Source organism: Oncorhynchus clarkii, chromosome 25 (assembly GCF_045791955.1).
Source record: "Oncorhynchus clarkii lewisi isolate Uvic-CL-2024 chromosome 25, UVic_Ocla_1.0, whole genome shotgun sequence".
Classification (NCBI taxonomy): Eukaryota; Metazoa; Chordata; class Actinopteri; order Salmoniformes; family Salmonidae; genus Oncorhynchus; species Oncorhynchus clarkii.
In genome coordinates this window covers 33,464,622-33,485,253 of record NC_092171.1, presented here as the reverse complement: position 1 = coordinate 33,485,253, position 20,632 = coordinate 33,464,622, and the positions used below count along the sequence as shown (strand labels likewise).

Genomic DNA, 20,632 nt, shown 5'->3' with positions numbered 1-20,632 from the left:
TTTACCACAGGTGGACTCAATCACGTTGTAGAAACGTATCAGGGATAATCAATGGAAACGGAATGCAACAGAGTCTCATAGCAAAGGGTCTGAATACTGATGTAAATAAGGTATATCTGTTTTTTATTTGTAATACATTTGCAAAGATGTCTAAACCTGATTCCGCTTTGTCAGGATTGTGTGTAGATTGGGGGGTTTATTTAATCCATTTTAGAATTAGGCTGTAACGTAACTGTGGAAAAAGTCCAGGGGTCTGAATACTTTCTGAATGCACTGTATTCATTTGTTCTTCACAATACTTTTTATTTTTAGTACATTTTATAATTTATTTAGTGTTTTACACTTCCAAATGGTCAGTAAAAATAATACTGTAGTCTAACAGCAACAGTTTGGTACGCATTATACTCACGCAGTGCTTGTTCCTATACCCTCCTTTATCTGGATCTCCTGTAGTTTCTACAACTAAGTCCCATGTCTTCCACACATCTGACTTCCCCTTTCCCTCCTGAGCAACCAGTAAACATTCACCCATTTCCAGTGTCTTTTTCACGTCCTCCACATTCATTTTTCTGTCACGTGTGGTGGTGTCCGGAGTCTGTTATAACCAATTTATTGATGTGATTGATAGGCAGCTATAGGGCAGGCCCTATTGGTCACGTGCACGCAATACATACAGTGGGGCAAAAAAGTATTTAGTCAGCCACCAATTGTGCAAGTTCTCCCACTTAAAAAGATGAGAGGCCTGTAATTTTCATCATAGGTACACTTCAACTATGACAGACAAAATGAGAAAAAAATCCAGAAAATCACATTGTAGGATTTTTTATTAATTTATTTGCAAATTATGGTGGAAAATAAGTATTGGTCAATAACAAAAGTTTCTCAATACTTTGTCATTGCCAACAAAGGGAATATAACAGAGGTCAAATGTTTTCTGTAAGTCTTCACAAGGTTTTCACACACTGTTTCTGGTATTTTGTCCCATTCCTCCATGCAGATCTCCTCTAGAGCAGTGATGTTTTGGGGCTGTTCCTGGGCAACACGGACTTTCAAATCCCTCCAAAGATTTTCTATGGGGTTGAGATCTGGAGACTGGCTAGGCCACTCCAGGACCTTGAAATGCTTCTTACGAAGCCACTCCTTCGTTGCCCGGGCGGTGTGTTTGGGATCATTGTCATGCTGAAAGACCCAGCCACGTTTCATCTTCAATGCCCTTGCTGATGGAAGGAGGTTTTCACTCAAAATCTCACGATACATGGCCCCATTCTTTCCTTTACACGGATCAGTCGTCCTGGTCCCTTTGCAGAAAAACAGCCCCAAAGCATGATGTTTCCACCCCCATGCTTCACAGTAGGTATGGTGTTCTTTGGATGCAACTCAGCATTTTTTGTCCTCCAAACACGACGAGTTGAGTTTTTACCAAAAAGTTATATTTTGGTTTCATCTGACCATATGACATTCTCCAAATCTTCTTCTGGATCATCCAAATGCTCTCTAGCAAACTTCAGATGGGCCTGGACATGTACTGGCTTAAGCAGGGGGACACGTCTGGCACTACAGGATTTGAGTCCCTGGCTGCGTAGTGTGTTACTGATGGTAGGCTTTGTTACTTTGGTCCCAGCTCTCTGCAGGTCATTCACTAGGTCCCCCTGTGTGGTTCTGAGATTTTTGCTCACTGTTTTTGTGATCATTTTGACCCCACGGGGTGAGATCTTGCGTGGAGCCCCAGATCGAGGGAGATTATCAGTGGTCTTGTATGTCTTCCATTTCCTAATAATTGCTCCCACAGTTGATTTCTTCAAACCAAGCTGCTTACCTATTGCAGATTCAGACTTCCCAGCCTGGTGCAGGTCTACAATTTTGTTTCTGGTGTCCTTTAACCGCTCTTTGGTCTTGGCCATAGTGGAGTTTGGAGTGTGACTGTTTGAGGTTGTGGACAGGTGTCTTTTATACTGATAACAAGTTCAAACAGGTGCCATTAATACAGGTAACGAGTGGAGGACAGAGGAGCCTCTTAAAGTAGAAGTTACAGGTCTGTGAGAGCCAGAAATCTTGCTTGTTTGTAGGTGACAAAATACTTATTTTCCACCGTAATTTGCAAACGAATTCATTAAAAATCCTACAATGTGATTTTCTGGATTTCTTTTCTTCTCATTTTGTCTGTCATAGTTGAAGTGTACCTATGATGAAAATTACAGGCCTCATCTTTTTAAGTGGGTGAACTTGCACAATTGGTGGCTGACTAAATACTTTTTTGCCCCAGTGTACATGTTTCACGTAAAGCGAGCAAGGGTTAAAGTAATAGGGGTCAACAAATGAGGTATTTCTGTAACAGAACTTTTCAGTCAGAGAAACGAGTAAGAAACAAAATGGCTGTAATTATGTTGCAGTTTTAGCACAGCGTCATAAACACTTGCTGTGCCTTGGTGCCTGTTCACTGAAGGAGAATGGGACAACATGTGACAGTCACAGGCACTTTTTTGTATTTTTTAAATGTTTTAAACAGCATGGTCATCGGGCTCCCTCTTGAATCATTTGTCTTAATTATTTAATCAAACTGTGCATTAAAACACTGGAGCCACTGGGCTTCGAGGGACCTCCCATCTAGCTAACTAGCAGTCATTCTGACTGCAACATTCTAACAGTATAATTAATACATTTCATATATGCTATTGCCGAACTAATCATTTGGTTGTGTTCATGAATGTGTTTAGGTAACATTTAGAATACAATCTTTTTTCATTTCAAATAACAAAATAGCATTTTCATTAGGTTTTTACTGTGGGCTATATGTAAAAACAAAACACATTCAACTGTTCAATACATTTTATTTGTGGAGTGCCTAACTATGAAACAGAAACCATATGTGTTGGAACACAGCTTCTTTATATATATAAATTACAAAATATCCTAACCACAAAGACACACAGTCAGAAAAACTCGCAGCCAGACGATGAAAATGTCAGTAGTCTAAACATGAGTAGCCTAAACAGTCTAGTTGATGACCCCTGATATGTGGCGTATTGTGTAATATTGACATGCATTTGGTTATAGTGTGTAATAGTGTTTTTTTTATCTTTGTTCTGTCGATGGCAAATAACAGATGCATGGTGCTCATGACGACAGAACGTTTCTTTCTTGCCTTGCATTGGTATAGTGGAAGCGTTGTCTTGTCATTCTTCAGCATTGTACGGCTGTGCAGGTGCCTTATTTTGTGCAGAGGGAGGGAGCTTCCTTCTCGCTTTGGCCAGTGGTGCCGACAAGGTTTGTTTTTTTCACAAGCAACTTATTCACCAGTGGAAGTGAAGTGAAGAAATTGTCCATGATGATGACATTCCTCTCCTTGCCAAAGTAAGGTTCCACAAGCCTCGTCACAGTTTCATTTGGTGGTGTTGCGGACACCTGCTCAATGCGTAGCGTTCTGACTTGTTTTGCACTTCGGATATGTAGGTTCAGGCTGTGGCTCAGAATCAGAAGAGAAATCATCCGAGATGTCATGATTAATTCCATGCCAGCATCTGGGAACCTTTCATTCAGATCTTGTAGCTGCACTAATGCAGCATGTGCATCCGTTCTTCTTGGTCTTCTTGCCATTTGTAAATTACACACACTCTCACTGTGTACTCCTAGTAGATGGATAAGACTGCTTGGATTTTGTGGGTGTACATACCATTTTGAGATTAGAATTGGAATATACCAATCCACTAAAATGACTGCTTTAGCGGTTCTAGTGTTAAAGCATCAGACAAGCTCAGTGCATATAGTTGATTTGATTCAAACACATAGGATGTTTTATATATGGAAAATGTCACTTTTAACAATGTTGTCCAATCGATAGGTTGAAAGTAGAGTTCGACCGATTATGATTTTTCAACGCCGATACCGATTATTGGAGGACCAAAAAAAGCCAATGCCGATTTTATTTATTTATTTATATATATTTTGTAGTAATGACAATTACAACAATACTGAATGAACACAGTTTAACTTAATATAATTCATAAATTAAATATATTTAGTCTCAAATAATGAAACTTGTAAAATTAGGTTTAAATAATGCAAAAACACAGTGTTGGAGAAGAAAGTAGAAGTGCAATATGTGCCATGTAAAAAAAGCTCATGTTTATGTTCCTTGCTCAGAACATGAGAACATATGAAAGCTGGTGGTTCAATATTCCCAGTTAAGAAGTTTTAGGTTGTAGTTATTATAGGAATTATGACGTGTCAACTATTTCTCTCTATACCATTTTGTATTTCATATGCCTTTTGACTATTGGATGTTCTAATAGGTACTTTAGTATTGTCAGCCTAATCTCGGGAGTTGATAGGCTTCAAGTCATAAACAGCACTGTGCTTCAAGCATTGCTAAGAGCTGCTGTTTGAATGAATGCTTACGAGCCTGCTGCTGCCTACCACCGCTCAGACTGCTCTATCATAGACTTAATTATAATATTATAAACACAGATACTGTTGCATATACCCTGACTCTGCGTGCAATAAACACAAGAGAAGTGACACAATTTCCCTAGTTAATATTGTCTGCTAACATTCATTTATTTTAACTAAATATGCAGGTTTAAAAAATATATACTTCTGTGTACTGATTTTAAGAAAGGCATTGATGTTTATGGTTAGGTGCATTTGTGAAACTATTGTGCTTTTTTTTCCCATGAATGCGCTTTTGTTAAATCATCACCCGTTTGCCGATTTTAATCTGTCAACCTCTAGTTGAAACAACAGATGACTTGGTCGACCAGGATTTTGGTTTTTTGTCGGGGACAGCCCTAAAGGTTTTACTTCTTAAGTGTAAAACTGCAGAGCTGTTTCTCTGAGTGCCCTTTGACCCTTTTGTCAGAGAGATCCATTGGAGAGGGGAGTGTGTCTGTGGGTCAAGGGTTAAAAGTACGTGCGTGTGTGCGTGTGTGTGGTGTTTGACTGACTGTGAGAGACTCTCTTTGTGTGCCTGCGAGTGTGTGTGAGGCCTGAGGTATTTGTTTGGTTTAAAACAGTCTGTGTATGTAATATAAGGTGATTAACTGAGTGATAATGGCCTCTGGTCTGGCTCAACCAGCTGACAGACTGACGGCGGAGGGAGCTGTAGAGAACAGCAGGGATAACGAAGGGAGGGAGGGACCTGTAGGGAACAGCAGGGGCCACGGCGTGAGGGAGGGACCTGTAGAGAATAGCAGGGACCTGTAGAGACTAGCAGGGACCACAGACTGTAGTAGCTTGGTGTCTCTGTTTTGGTTGGATTATTGGAATTGTAATATTTTATTAGGATCCCCATTAGCTGTTGCTGAAGCAGCAGCTACTCTTTCTGGGTTCCACGTGTATAAATAGCTTCGTCTCTGGGTTCCACTTGAAGTGTATTTTAGGTTGTTTACAGTGGGTTGGGGATAGAGGTTTTAGATGTTGGCTGGGGAGGTGTGTGTGTAAAAAGCTCATTATTTGGTTTGAATCCTAGATGGTGAGATGTACTGTAAGTGACTGACTGCTCTGTGGATTCATTCTGTGTTTTGTTTTTTTCTGGAAAAAAATGGGCTTAGGTGGTGGGCGGGGCATTGAGCGTGGTCGGCCAATGGGAACAGGTACATTTTACAGGCCCCATCTTCGCAATGTAGAGACAATTTGTTTTTTGCATTTATATGCCAATCTACTGCAATTCTACACATTTCTCCATGGAGCTTAGACATTTTTGCAGTTTTAAATGAATTGTTTTTGGAATTATGTCCACTTTCTTCTCTCCAAACTTTATCTGATTTTAGTTTTTTTTTTTTTATGTTAATACTGAGATTGTATTTCCATTTGTTTGGACTCAGACGGCCCGAAAATAAACGCTTAGGCGGCCTGCCCAAAGATTACAATGGCAGAAAAATCCCTGGTATTGAAATGTAAGGTCGTGTGGCTGTATTATGTTGTGGTTTGTCTGTGACCGACAGCATTGCAGTACCATACTAACCGTTCTTCCCTTCCTGTTCTGCAGGTGTCCTTCCCTCCTGGAATCCCAGCGTCTGCCGAGTCATCAGTAGTGAGTTAGGGTGTCATGGCCGCTGGGTCCCGGACATGCAGAAATCACCCCTCATAGTGCTTCCCCCAGCCAACCACTTGAAAACACACACGGAAGAGCAGGAGAAGGAGCAAGGGTGATAATGATAACCACATCCTATATGAACGGTCACATGACTGAGTCAGACGGAAGAGGAGGAGTTGAGGCCAACCAGGAGGAGCCCCAGCAGTGGCACAGGGAGATGGCGGTTGACTGCCCGGGGGACCTGGGTGCCCGTACCCTGCCTGTGAGGCGCTCTGCCCAGCTGGAGAGGATCCGTCAGCACCAGGAAGACCGGAGGAGGAAGGAGGAAGAGGGCAGGAACAGACAGGAGCTGGATCTGACCGCCTCCATACGGCTCAAGAAGCTGTCTCAGAACCCCAAGGTGGGCATCGATAACCCCACCTTCGACCCCATCGAGGGCCCTGGAGGGCCACCGGGACTGCCACTCAACCTGGGGGCCCCCACTCTACTGGGTGAGTAGGACTGAATATGAGAACAAAGATATACAATATTAAATGCTCTATTAATTAAGTGCCCGTTGTTTGGCATCAGTCTCTGGTCACCAAGATAAAGTTCTAACAAGTTGGTGGTTGTGTCCTGCTGAATTTAAAATCAACCACACTATGTAAGTATGGCAACATTACTGCTCAGATAGTGTGGTGAAGGAAGTGCCATTTTGCTTAAGTTGATCTTTTTAGATTTACAGGAGTGGGTGGGGTCCATCTAGAATTCAGAACAGCATAAAGCTATTATTTAACCAGGTTAGTCTCGTTGAGAAACATCTCTTTGAGAGGCCTGGACCAAGCTGCAGCATCAACACATCAGAATCAGACAGACACATGACACCAACCAGACTAAAATGACAGCTTAATAGCCCTGACCTTGACATCTCTAGCTTTTATAATCATCCATCTCTTTTCTCTCAGTACACATGTATCCTTTGTGTCGGTCTGTGGCTTTCCCTCAGTCTCTTAACCCAAGTTCACTGTTCCAAGTAGGCTTATGAATGACACAACCCCCCCCCCCCCCCTAGTCTGTAGGCCTATGGTGGGTGCATTCCTGTTCTAAAGCTCTGTGAGTGAGTGATCCTCGGGGGGAGGGGAGGGCCCTGTGAGGGGACATTAATTAAAAAGTCTGTTCCAAAACATTCTGAACTAGGGTACAATGGCTGCTCTCTCTCCCTGAGTGGCTGCCCCATCTCCCGCCTGGCCAAACGGGTCGCGTAACCCGCCTGGCCTAAAAAAAAGCTATATGGAGAGAGACAGTAGGTCCTCCATCAGATGAGATGACACTAGCCTCCTAATAACATACCCCCTTTGACACGCCAACCCTCTCCTTATTTTGGTATTACTTACACTGGACAGATATGCCTAAAAGAGGGGTCTTGATTTGAGAGAGCTGGTAAGATTGAAGAATTTGATTTATTTCGGAGTTGTATCCCAGCTATTAATATCCTGTCTTGGCGGGCGACCCGTTAGGCCAGGCGGGCTATACGACGCGGTATTAACTTGGCAGGAAGAGTGGTAGAGCAGGCAAGAACAGCGATGGGGCAGCCATTTGTAGCCTGGTTCAGAATGTTTTGGAACATTCTTTTCTTTTTTAGTTCACTGTTATTTTTTTTCTGCATGTGTGTGTCTGGCTTTTGTGTACTGTATTTCTATGGGTGACCTGTCAGTACAGTATATGTGTATGCCTGAATCACTTTCCTCCGTACAGAGTTGGAGGAGCTGCTGATGTCCCTGAAGCAGGTGCAGCACTGCCTGTCTGACGGCCAGAGCCAGGAGGACGTGGAGCTGGTGCTGCAGCTGGTCCAGAAGACTGACTTCCAGAAGGCCTTCAACATCCACAACGCTGTGGCCCAGCACATGAACAGGCCCAGCCCGCCCTTCCCACACACAGACCGCGCTCAGGGCCTGGCACACGAGGTGAGTTCTGATCTGGAGTCAGTTTGGGGTGTTCTGATTAGAACGGTTCAGGTTAGGGTAAACTGATCATCGATCAGGGCTTACAGATCTCACAGCAGCACGTGAACCGGCCCAGCCCTCCCTTCCCCACTCTTACAGACAGCTTGGGTATTTAGCAACAAAACCGACGCCTGGGCAACTATGGGACAAAACAGTGAGGTTTGGATAGGATTGTTGACAGCATGTAAACTATATTTAGTTTCCAATGTTTATTGAAAACATAAAGTTCCACAATGATCACTTGTCTCTCAAATACATTTGTCCCAGTTATTGAGCAGCTCACTAGCAGATTTTAGCCGTCTTAGCAAGTGTGATGTTGCAGACACCTTCAATGTTGTGCGTTATTTACCACAGAACGCATAGCCCCTCGTTGATTATTCCCTACACACACCGCGCTCAGGGCCTGGCCCAGGAGATGACACCTGGATGCTGATCTCAGTCAGTTTGGGGTATTACTACATCAGGGTTAAGGGTAGGGTTTGCATAGAAAAAACTGATCCTAGATCAGAAATGGCTTAGCACATGAACTGGCTCGGTGGGGGTGCTGATCCAGAGACAGTTTTGTGTTTTGCATTAGAATGGTTAAGGGTAGGATTTCCGGAGGAGTAAGCTGACCTTAGGATCTGTTGCCTGTGGGAAACTTGTACCTGGAACGTATTGAGTAGGTCTGGGGGAAGAGGTTGGTTGTTTGGGGCTGGGGGGAGAATGGTGTGGGTCTGGGGGTAGAATGAGGCAGTAGGGGTTAGTGCTCCTGTATACTCAATTCCAAATCAACCTGTGCGTCGCTCCACTGGTATTTGGCTGAGCCCCCACCTCAGACTTCATGGAAACTAGAACAGAAGGAAATGAGAGGGATACACACTTGATCTGAGGCCAAGAGGTAAGGACTGGGGAGGGTCTGTGTGACACAATGACAGGAATATATACAGTGGGGCAAAAAAGTATTTAGTCAGCCACCAATTGTGCAAGTTCTCCCACTTAAAAAGATGTGAGAGGCCTGTAATTTTCATCATAGGTACACTTCAACTATAACAGACAAAATGAGAAAAAAAAATCCAGAAAATCACATTGTAGGATTTTTAATGAATTTATTTGCAAATGAAATACTTTTTTGCCCCACTGTACCACATGCACACACACTGAGACGTGCGTGCACACACACACGTATGTATGTGTGCACGCATGCATGCACACAAGCAATCGAGTATGATTTGTAGGAGTTGTAGAAACCTTTGCCTGAATTAGGTAGCCTACTAGCCATGAGTTTGACGTTCAGCAGAGTTTGTGCCGTGTATGAGGTTTTAAATGGACAGGAACCTCCACAAAGTACTTCAAATGTATTTTTGTATGTTTTGTCCACTAATGAAGCTTGATTGAGGAGAAAAGCCTCTTTGCCTGGAATCACTGTGTTGTGAAGAAGTGTTAATGAAACACCATAATAAACTCCTGTCCTCTCATTCTTCCCATTCTGCCCCAGCCAGCAGCACAGAACAGCTCCTGTCCTCTCATTCTGCCCCAGCCAGCAGCACAGAACAGCTCCTGTACTCTCATTCTGCCCCAGCCAGCAGCACAGAACAGCTCATGTCCTCTCATTCTGCCCCAGCCAGCAGCACAGAACAGCTCTTGTCTTCTCATTCTGCTCCAGCCAGCAGCACAGAACAGCTCCTGTCCTCTCATTCTGCCCCAGCCAGCCGCACAGAACAGCTCCTGTACTCTCATTCTGCCCCAGCCAGCAGCACAGAAAAGCTCATGTCCTCTCATTCTGCCCCAGCCAGCAGCACAGAACAGCTCCTGTCCTCTCATTCTGCCCCAGCCAGCAGCACAGAACAGCTCCTGTCCTCTCATTCTTCCCATTCTGCCCCAGCCAGCAGCACAGAACAGCTTATGTCCTCTCATTCTTCCCATTCTGCCCCAGCCAGCAGCACAGAACAGCTCCTGTCCTCTCATTCTGCCCCAGCCAGCAGCACAGAACAGCTCCTGTCCTCTCATTCTTCCCATTCTGCCCCAGCCAGCAGCACAGAACAGCTCCTGTCCTCTCATTCTGCCCCAGCCAGCAGCACAGAACAGCTCCTGTCCTCTCATTCTTCCCATTCTGCCCCAGCCGGCAGCACAGAACAGCTTATGTCCTCTCATTCTTCCCATTCTGCCCCAGCCAGCAGCACAGAACAGCTCATGTCCTCTCAGTCTGCCCCAGCCAGCAGCACAGAACAACTCATGTCCTCTCATTCTTCCCATTCTGCCCCAGCCAGCAGCACAGAACAGCTCATGTCCTCTCATTCTGCCCCAGGCAGCAGCACAGAACAGCTCATGTCCTCTCATTCTGCCCCAGCCAGCAGCACAGAACAGCTCATGTCCTCTCATTCTGCCCCAGCCAGCAGCATAGAACAGCTCATGTCCTCTCATTCTGCCCCAGCCAGCAGCACAGAACAGCTCCTGTACTCCGCTCGCCCCATCATTAGAGCCCAAACTAATCAAGAACTCAAACTCACTGACCTGGACTAGAAGGGAAACTCACAATAGGGCCTCGTGCACTCTCTCACTGTGTATCTCTGTCTGCCTTTCTCTCAATTCAATTCAAAGGGCTTTATTGGCATGGGAAACATATGTTTACATTGACAAAGCAAGTGAAATAGACAAGGGAAATATATCAGAAATTAACAGTAAACATTACACTCACAAAAGTTTTTAAATAATATAGACCTTTCAAATGTTATAATGTGCAAATAGTTGAAGTCTGAAAGGAAAACTAAATAAACAGATAAATATAGGTTATTTACTACAGGTATGGTATTTATACTCCACTGGTTGCCCTTTTCTTGTGGCAACAGGTCATACATCTTGCTGCTGTGATGGCACACTGTGGTATTTCACCCAATAGATAGGGGATTTTATCAAGATTGAATTTGTTTTAAAATCTTTGTCTGTGTGATCTAAGGGAAATATGTGTCTCTATGGTCATACATTTGGCAGGAGGTTAGGAAGTGCAGCTTGGTTTCCACCTCATTTTGTGGGCAGTGTGCACATAGGCAGACCTGGCTCTCAAGAGAAGACCGGCTATGGCGGCCTTTAGCAAGGCTATGCTCACTGATTCAAAACCTTTCTTAGTTTTGAGTCACAGTGGTCAGATATTCTGCTACTGTGTACTCTGTTAAGGGCCAAATAGCATTCCAGTTTGGTCAGTTATTTTTGTTGATTATCTTTTTGTTTCCTATGTACGCAGTGTCCTAATGGCCAGTCCTCATGTGAACCACATCACCAGAATACTAGAGACACAAACAACACCACAGTGGGATTAGCCTTGCTCTGGAGGAGACCAATTAAGTGAGGGCTGTTTTCTGCCTGTGTCCACCCTTGTAAAACCCCACCTCCCATAGGCTTAGTGTTAGGCTTAGTTAACAGGAAAGGAGGGATTTTGTCTTGACTGGCTAAAATTGAACTTTTGTATAATTTCAGCCAGTAGTTCTGAGAGTGACGCTCATAAGCCAAAAGTGGTCCCCATTTTATTGTGTACTTCGTCATCCATTTCATATGGGCCAGGCGGGCTCAAATTTGTTGGTACCCCTCCACAAAAAACGAAGAATGCGCAATTTTCTCTGAAATAACTTGAAATTGACCAAAGCCATTTGCATCCACCATTGTTTATTCCATATTTAATAGAAATCAGACTTTTGCTTTAGATTTTTTTTATTCAACATAATATTGTAAGTAATAAAACAAATGGCATGGCCAAAAATGATGGGACCCATAACCTAATATTTTGTTGCACAACCTTTAGAGGCAATCACTGCAATCAAATGTTTTCTGTAGCTCTCAATGAGACGTATGCACCTGTTAACTGGTAGTTTGGCCCACTCTTCCTGAGCAAACTACTCCAGCTGTCTCAGGTTTGATGGGTGCATTCTGCACCTGTTAACCGATAGTTTGGCCCACTCTTCCTGAGCAAACTGCTCCAGCTGTCTCAGGTTTGATGGGTGCATTCTGCACCTGTTAACCGGTAGTTTGGCCTACTCTTCCTGAGCAAAATGCTCCAGCTGTCTCAGGTTTGATGGATGCATTCTGCACCTGTTAACCGGTAGTTTGGCCTACTCTTCCTGAGCAAACTGCTCCAGCTGTCTCAGGTTTGATGGGTGCATTCTGCACCTGTTAACAAGTAGTTTGGTCCACTCTTCCTGAGCAAAATGCTCCAGCTGTCTCAGGTTTGATGGATGCATTCTGCACCTGTTAACCAGTAGTTTGGCCCACTCTTCCTGAGCAATCTGCTCCAGCTGTCTCAGGTTTGATGGGTGCATTCTGCACCTGTTAACCGGTAGTTTGGCCCACTCTTCCTGAGCAAAATGCTCCAGCTGTCTCAGGTTTGATGGATGCCTTCTCCAGACAAATCTCTCCTTTCCTTTCTCTGGTCCATGTTCCGTGTGGTCCACACAATGATACCAAACTGCTCAGTGACTACTTCTGTCCATTTAAATCGTCTGAATGACTGGTTTACAAGATTGGAGATGTGTGTGTGTGTGTGTGTGATACGAATTAGTTTGAAATATCACTATAATCCAAGTATTTATTCTATTTTCTAAGGGGTACCAACAGATGTGTCCAGGCCATTTTAGAATATCTTTGTAGAATAAGCAACAATTCATCTATTTTCACAGCTTCTTTGCTTTATTCTATGACAAACCAAAGGCATGCAAGTATACATGATAAAATAGCTTTTAATGTTATCTCTTTTCAGGAGCAATGAAGCATTATTTCAATGAGCTGTAAGGGTACCAACACATTTGAGCACATCTGTATGTATGTTTTTGTTGCAATTTGTATGATATGTTATGAATCTAGTGCTTAGGATCTTTAAAAGGCATCTGTAACCAATAAGAAACGCTCATTAGCATTGCAAAACATTCTGTCACTCTGCTGCGTGCCCTAATGAACATAACCCAAGCTGAACCTGGGGCCTTGGCTGTGGTTATTTTACTATTCTGTTCGCATGGCCTGGGGCTGGGCCTGCGTGGCCTGGGCCTGCGTGGCCTGCGTGGCCTGGGCCTGCGTGGCCTCGGGCTGGGCCTGCGTGGCCTGGGGCTGTATGGCCTGGGGCTGGGCCTGCATGGCCTGGGGCTGGGCCTGCATGGGCTGGGGCTGAGCCTGCATGGCCTGGGCCTGCGTGGCCTGATGCTGGGCCTGCGTGGCCTGGGGCTGGGCCTGCGTGGCCTGGGGCAGTATGGCCTGGGCATGGGCCTGCATGGCCTGGGGCTGTATGGGCTGGGCCTGCATGGCCTGGGGCTGGGCCTGCATGGCCTGGGCCTGCGTGGCCTGGGGCTGTATGGCCTGGGGCCGATCTAAAGGCTTTTGAAGGCCCATCAACAGAGCATGGATCACCAGATCTTAGAATAATTCACTTTCACCCCACAAGGAAAAAATGAAAACCAGTCAACTAAATGTTGTAACACAAACCCTATGCCCTCTAATCTGGTGAACAAATGTAGCCTATTGTATCAAATAGGTGGAAATATTTAAATACTTCAAACCTTTCTGTAGATATGTTACTTTTTGATGCGTTTCTTTGATCGGAGAGAACAGCTGTTAATTAATTAATTAATTAAACACATTAATGTGTTTCAAGTTTCCGGGCGTGACTCCTATCCCTCATCTTTCTTTGACTTCCTGTGTGTTCATCTTCAGGTCCAGTCTATGGTTCATAACAGCCAACACACAGAGGGTTTGGAGCTCAACACCCTGCTCTCCTCACCACATGTCCAGGTGAGGCTTCCATCCATTCCTACTGGAATGACTAATTATGTGTCTCTGTGTAACCGCTGTGTCTCACCTGCGTCTCTGTCCCAGCATAACCCGTATCCCCCTCAGCAGAACCCGTATCCCCCTCAGCAGAACCCGTATCCCCCTCAGCAGAACCCGTATCCCCCTCAGCAGAACCCGTATCCCCCTCAGCAGAACCCGTATCCTCCTCAGCATAACCCGTATCCCCCTCAGCAGAACCCGTATCCCCCTGGGAGTTTGTTCAGGTCAGGAGTGTGTTGATTCAGCTGTGATCAGCTGTTGGCTCCTAATCTCTCTCCCACATCCTTCCTCTGAGTTTATACTATATGACCAAGCTGTCTTCCCCTGAGCCCTGTATACTGCTTCTGCAATGTGACCAAGCTGTCTTCCCCTGAGCCCTGTATACTGCTTCTGCAATGTGACCAAGCTGTCTTCCCCTGAGCCCTGTATACTGCTTCTGCAATGTGACCAAGCTGTCTTCCCCTGAGCCCTGTATACTGCTTCTGCAATGTGACCAAGCTGTCTTCCCCTGAGCCCTGTATACTGCTTCTGCAATGTGACCAAGCTATCTTCCCCTGAGCCCTGTATACTGCTTCTGCAATGTGACCAAGCTGTCTTCCCCTGAGCCCTGTACACTTCTACCTTTCCCTTACACTCAGACTGGTCTCTGTCCCCCACATCTACAATTGATTTGTTATTTTATTTAAATAGGCAAGTCCGTTAAGAACAAATTCTTATTTACAATTATGGCCTACCCCTGCCAAACCCTCCCCTAACCCTGCCAAACCCTCCCCTAACCCGTACGACGCTGAGCCAATTGTGTGCCACCCTTTGGGACTCCCGAATACGGCCGGTTGTGACACAGCCTGGAATCAAACCAGGGTCTCTAATGATGTCTCTAGCACTTCAATGCAGTGCCTTAGACCGCTGCGCCACTCAGGAGGCCAATGATACTGCTGCTCCTCTGAGACACCAGGGCATGTTCAGTAGGGAGGGACGGTTTGAAACAGATTGATAAGGGAGGTACTACCTGAATGTTTTGCTACAGTGTGTAATACTGAACATGACCCAACACACAGGAGGATGGAGGAGAGGAAGAAGGTAGATCTAGTGAGGTAACTAACCAGGCCTTTCTCCCCACGGGATGATATGGCTGTTAGTCTGTTACTACTTACTGAAGGTTTCTTATATCATGTTTCTCCTCCTGGATTTTCTTCCTTCCACATTAATCAAATCCAAGTTTATTGGTCGCATAAACAGATCTGCAGATGTGCAGGTGCAGCGAAATGCTTGTGTTTCTAGGTCCAACAGTGCAGTAGTACCTTGTAATAGAAATACACACATAATCCAGAAAATAAATATAGGATGAGCCTTGACTAGAATACAGTGTATACATATAAAGTGGGTGAAACCGCATCTAAACATTATTAAAGTGACCAGTGTTCAATGACTCTATGTACAGCAGTCTCTAGGCTGCAGGGTAGAGTACCGGGTGGTAGCCATCTAGAACAGTCTCTAGGCTGCAGGGTAGAGTACCGGGTGGTAGCTATCTAGAACAGTCTCTAGGCTGCAGGGTAGAGTACCGGGTGGTAGCTATCTAGAACCGTCTCTAGGCTGCAGGGTAGAGTACCGGGTGGTAGCCATCTAGAACAGTCACTAGGCTGCAGGGTAGAGTACCGGGTGGTAGCCATCTAGAACAGTCACTAGGCTGCAGGGTAGAGTACCGGGTGGTAGCCATCTAGAACAGTCTCTAGGCTGCAGGGTAGAGTACCGGGTGGTAGCCATCTAGAACAGTCTCTAGGCTGCAGGGTAGAGTACCGGGTGGTAGCCATCTAGAACAGTCTCTAGGCTGCAGGGTAGAGTACCGTGTGGTAGCCATCTAGAACAGTCTCTAGGCTGCAGGGTAGAGTACCGGGTGGTAGCCATCTAGAACAGTCACTAGGCTGCAGGGTAGAGTACCGGGTGGTAGCCGGCTAGAGCAGTGACTAAGGTTCAGGGCAGGAAATAGAAGAATATCAGGGGGCTCTGGAAGTAAAGACTACAGTACTGTTAAAGACAGGTCTCTGTGGATGTGTGCGTTCATGCGCCTATCTCTGCCTGTGTTTTTGCTTTACAAGTCACTGAAAGTTAACCTACTAAGTGTGATTGTTATCTCCAAGTAAGCCTTGTCTGAGCCAGAACTGCCCATAGGGGCAGGAGCATATCTCCTGTTTCTGTAGAGTGAGGCAGCTTGATGTACAAGTGCACCCACTAGACATGATGCTAGTCTTTCACATGGCCTTGCCCCCCAATCCATTGTCTTAAAGCTGACTGGCAAGCAGAGAGGTGTGACTCGACCGGGGATCGAACCCCTACGTTTCAACCTCAGGCCGGACACTAACCACAAGGCCACTGAGTTGGTGTGTGAGCATATTGTAAAAGTCTAGTAGTTAACCCAGAATGTATGACTGCTCTCTGTGCCTTTCAGTGCTGCTGGCCAGTGACTGTATGGTGGAGAGAGGACAGGGAGGGATGTTGTGTTTCCTATAAAAGTGTCTAGTTAACCCAGTAATTCTGACCAGTACGTCCCCTGTCCCTCCCCAGTAGGTACTACTGGCCCATGACTGTATGGAGTCTGTGTCTTGGTGTGCCAGTCTAACCTGTGTCTCTGCATCCAACCCTCTAGCAGCTAGAGTCTGGTTAGTTAACCCAGTAAGGCTAACCCTATGTCCCCTGTACCTCCCCAGGCAGTGCTTCTGGCCCATGACTGTGTTGCGGAGCAGGAGATGCAGCTGGAGCCCCTGACCCCTGACCCCTGTGAGGCTCTCACCCAGTGGGGAGGGGAGACTGTCAAGATAGTCCGCATGGAGAAGGCCAGGGACATCCCACTGGTGAGACTCCTTTAAAACACACCAACAGTCATGAATCATCATATGAGTAGACATAGGCTGTCTGAAAAGTCCCAGCTGTCAAATCCTCGGTTCTTCCAGTCTTTGTTTTCTCAATTCCTCCCTCAAAGCTTATTGGAGGAGAGGATCCAAGGTCCCGCCCTTCGGGATCCCCCCTCCCAATGAGCTTTGAGAGTGTAGCGACGAATCAAGGACGGGAGGAATCGAGGATTTGACAGCTTGTATTTAGGTTTTAGGCTGAGTATCTGTAAACAACGTTTTGACAAGTGCTAATGTAAAAAGGGCTTTATAAAATACATTTGAATGAATGTACACTTTTCAGACAAAGCCATCATCTCTCTTATCAGAAAAGTTGAATCCCTCCTGTATCTATCACTAACCTCTGTTCCTCACCCTGTGTATGTGCGGCAGGGTGCGACAGTGCGTAACGACATGGACAGTGTGGTAATAAGCCGCATCGTGAAGGGCGGTGCGGCGGAGCGCAGCGGGCTGCTGCATGAAGGAGACGAGGTTCTGGAGATCAACGGAGTGGAGATCAGAGGGAAGGACGTCAACGAGGTCTTCGACATCCTGGCCGAAATGCACGGAACCCTGACCTTCATCCTTATCCCCAGCTCACAGAACAAACCCCCGCCCATCAAAGAGACTGTGGTGAGTACAGACCGAACCCCCGTCCATCAGAGAGACTAGTGAGTACAGAACAAACCCCCGTCCATCAGGGAGACTGTAGTGAGTACAGACCAAACCCGTGTCCATCAGAGACTATGGGGAGTACAGACCAACCCCCCCCCCCCATCAGACTGTGGTGAGTACAGACCAAAACCCCGCCCATCAGAAACTGTGGTGAGTACAGACTCAAAACCCCGCCCATCAGAGACTGTGGTGAGTACAGACCAAAACCCCGCCCATCAGAGACTGGGGAGTACAGACACATCTCCATGTCCGACCACCTCTCCTCTCAGCTTCTATCCCAACCTTGGCTGTGATGTCCGTCTGTCTGTAGCATTCACACTGTTCCAAGTTCCAATGGTTCTCAGTGGGTTGGACAGCATGGTTCTGACCCATGTTGCTTTGATTCCCACATGGGCCACCACATACTGAATATGTCCTTATGAACACTACATTGTTTTGGATTATAAACTGGGTGGTTCGAGCCCAGAATACTGATTGGCTGACAGCCATGGTATATCAGATTGTATGACTAAACATTTGTTTTTACTGCTCTAATTACTTTGGTAATACATTCTCGGGCCTTATTGCTTAATTAGAGCATCTGCTACATGACCATATTTACAAATGTGAATCTTAATGTAATTCTAGAATATACAGATTAACTAGAAAAACTAAGGTAATGTCTTGTCCTCTTTTCCACCAGGTCCATGTGAAGGCTCACTTTGACTACGACCCGTCTGATGACCCCTACGTGCCGTGTAGGGAACTGGGCCTGTGCTTCCAGAAGGGAGACATCCTCCACATCATTAGCCAGGACGACCCCAACTGGTGGCAGGCCTACAGGGACGGAGACGAGGACAACCAGCCCCTGGCCGGGCTAGTACCAGGTACACTACCCTGACCCCAACCAGCACCTGGCCGGGTTAGTACCAGGTACACTACCCTGACCCCAACCAGCACCTGGCCGGGTTAGTACCAGGTACGCTACCCTGACCCCAACCAGCACCTGGCCGGGTTAGTACCAGGTACGCTACCCTGACCCCAACCAGCACCTGGCTGGGTTAGTACCAGGTACGCTACCCTGACCCCAACCAGCACCTGGCCGGGTTAGTACCAGGTATGCTACCCTGACCCCAACCAGCACCTGACCGGGCTAGTACCAGGTACGCTACCCTGACCCCAACCAGCACCTGGCTGGGTTAGTACAAGGTACGCTACCCTGACCCCAACCAGCACCTGGCTGGGTTAGTACAAGGTACGCTACCCAGCCTCTACACAGATTGAAGGACTGTTAAGGAGAATTTAGCTTGGAAACCTCGGAAAGTTATCTTATGCTATTTGCAGGTTTTAGGTGTGTGTGTGTGTGTTGCTTTTTTGGCCAGGTCTGTCTTGAAAAGAAGATTTTCTGGTTAATTAAAGGAGAAATAAAATGCCTCCTAACAAACTGGACCAGTTTCAGGTCATCAATGTAGATCATCAGACCGTGTTTAACAACATCTCTTCTCTTTGTAAATGCAGGCAAGAGCTTCCAGCAGCAGAGAGAGGCCATGAAGCAGACCATAGAAGAGGATAAAGAGCCTGAAAAGTCGGGAAAGCTGTGGTGTGCTAAGAAGAACAAGAAGAAGAGGAAGAAGCTCCTTTACAACGTCAAGCAGAATGATGGTAAAGCCAGCTCAGAAGAATTCACCAAGTACATTTACACACACCCATGCCTTTTCCATGACCGACCGATCAGGTTATGATCCCTTACTGATGTCACTTGTTAAATCCACTTCAAATCAGTGTGGATGAAGGGGAAGAGACGGGTTAAAGAAGGATTTTGAAGCCTTGAGACATGGATTGTGTATGTGTGCCATTCTTACCCTAAAGGGTCTGACAAAATATTGAAGTGCCTTTGAAAGGAGTATGACCGTAGGTGCCAGGCGCACCGGTTTGTGTCAAGAACTGAAACGCTGCTGGGTATTTCACGTTCAACAGTTTCCTGTGTGTATCAAGAATGGTCCACCACCCTAAGGACATCCAGCCAACTTGACGCAACTGTGGGAAGAATTGGAGTCAACATCCCTGTGGAATGCTTTTGACACCTTGTAGAGTCCATGCCCGACCAACTGAGGCTGTTCTGAGGGCAAAAGGGGGGTGCAACTCAATATTAGGAAGATGTTAGTAATGTTTTGTACACTCCGTGAATATTGCAGGTGTCGTGCAGTTATTTGATTGCAGTTTAGGATGGCTGGTGGAGTGCGTAGTCTCTTAGTCCCACTCCCCATGGACCAGATGGCTGGTGGAGTGCGTAGTCTCTTAGTCCCACTCCCCATGGACCAGATGGCTGGTGGAGTGCGTAGTCTCTTAGTCCCACTCCCCATGGACCAGATGGCTGGAAGTAGAGCATGGTAGAGTGCTGTAGCAGAGATGTTTGCAGACTGGTGTAGAATGAACCTAATATGGGTACCCTGGGCCTGTATTCAGTGTCTCAGAGTAGGAGTGCTGATCTAGGATCAGGTTTGTATTTTAGATCACAGTGTATGAGATTATATTGGGCACGGAGGACCTGATCCTAGATCAGCACTACTACTCTGAAACTCTTAGTGAATATGAGTCCTGGTTGCTGGGGGGGCTGTTTGTCTCTGGTTCTGGAATGTGCGGCTGTGCTTGTTTTAATGCTTATGCATTATGCATGTGAAGTTATTCACACTTACTCTTCCCTTATCACTATTGACTGTTACTCATATCTCTTATACCCCGAGTTACTATTTTATAACCTGAGCAAAAAATAGCCCTAGTAGTCGTAGGCCTGAGAAAGAGAGATCACTTACTTTAGCCAGCTTTAGCCAAAAGACCATGTACTATGAAAGTTAGTATTTTCACTTTAATGGACTGTGGTTGGAATGAACCCAAGATATAGTAGAAGAAATGACAAGAACAGGATAAATGTTGACGTTTCAACAAAAGGCCTTTCTCAGGCTCAAGTCTTTTTTCATTATACCAAGATAGGAATAGTGTTTGAAATTAAACTAAAACTGTCTTGTTCCTGCTTTGTCTGTATCTCTGCTGCTCCCCAGACAACGACAGTGAGGAGATCCTGACCTATGAAGAGATGGCGCTCTACCACCAGCCAGCCAATCGAAAGCGACCCATCGCCCTGATTGGTCCTCCCAACTGTGGGCAGAACGACTTGAGACAGAGACTGCTGTCCAGCCAGCCAGACAGATTTGGGGGAGCAGTCCCACGTAAGTGTCAAATTGATCAAACGTTTATTTTCAAAGGTGAACTTTCCCCTTGAACTGCACTCCTCA

At 45.9% G+C, this 20,632-nt stretch overlaps 1 protein-coding gene across 1 annotated transcript in view; it reads left to right on the top strand.

The window, feature by feature from the left end:
- The window catches only part of LOC139383334 (protein associated with LIN7 1, MAGUK p55 family member a), a 48,173-nt gene that overhangs the window by 17,713 nt on the left and 9,828 nt on the right, over window positions 1-20,632 (top strand). Inside the window, exons 2-9 of the mRNA XM_071127836.1 lie at window positions 5,984-6,522; window positions 7,766-7,974; window positions 13,684-13,761; window positions 16,506-16,649; window positions 17,079-17,318; window positions 18,043-18,226; window positions 18,858-19,001; window positions 20,399-20,566. Of these exons, the coding sequence (XP_070983937.1) occupies window positions 6,150-6,522; window positions 7,766-7,974; window positions 13,684-13,761; window positions 16,506-16,649; window positions 17,079-17,318; window positions 18,043-18,226; window positions 18,858-19,001; window positions 20,399-20,566 (1,540 nt within the window). The 5' untranslated portion in view covers window positions 5,984-6,149. The remainder of the gene's footprint in view (window positions 1-5,983; window positions 6,523-7,765; window positions 7,975-13,683; window positions 13,762-16,505; window positions 16,650-17,078; window positions 17,319-18,042; window positions 18,227-18,857; window positions 19,002-20,398; window positions 20,567-20,632) is intronic.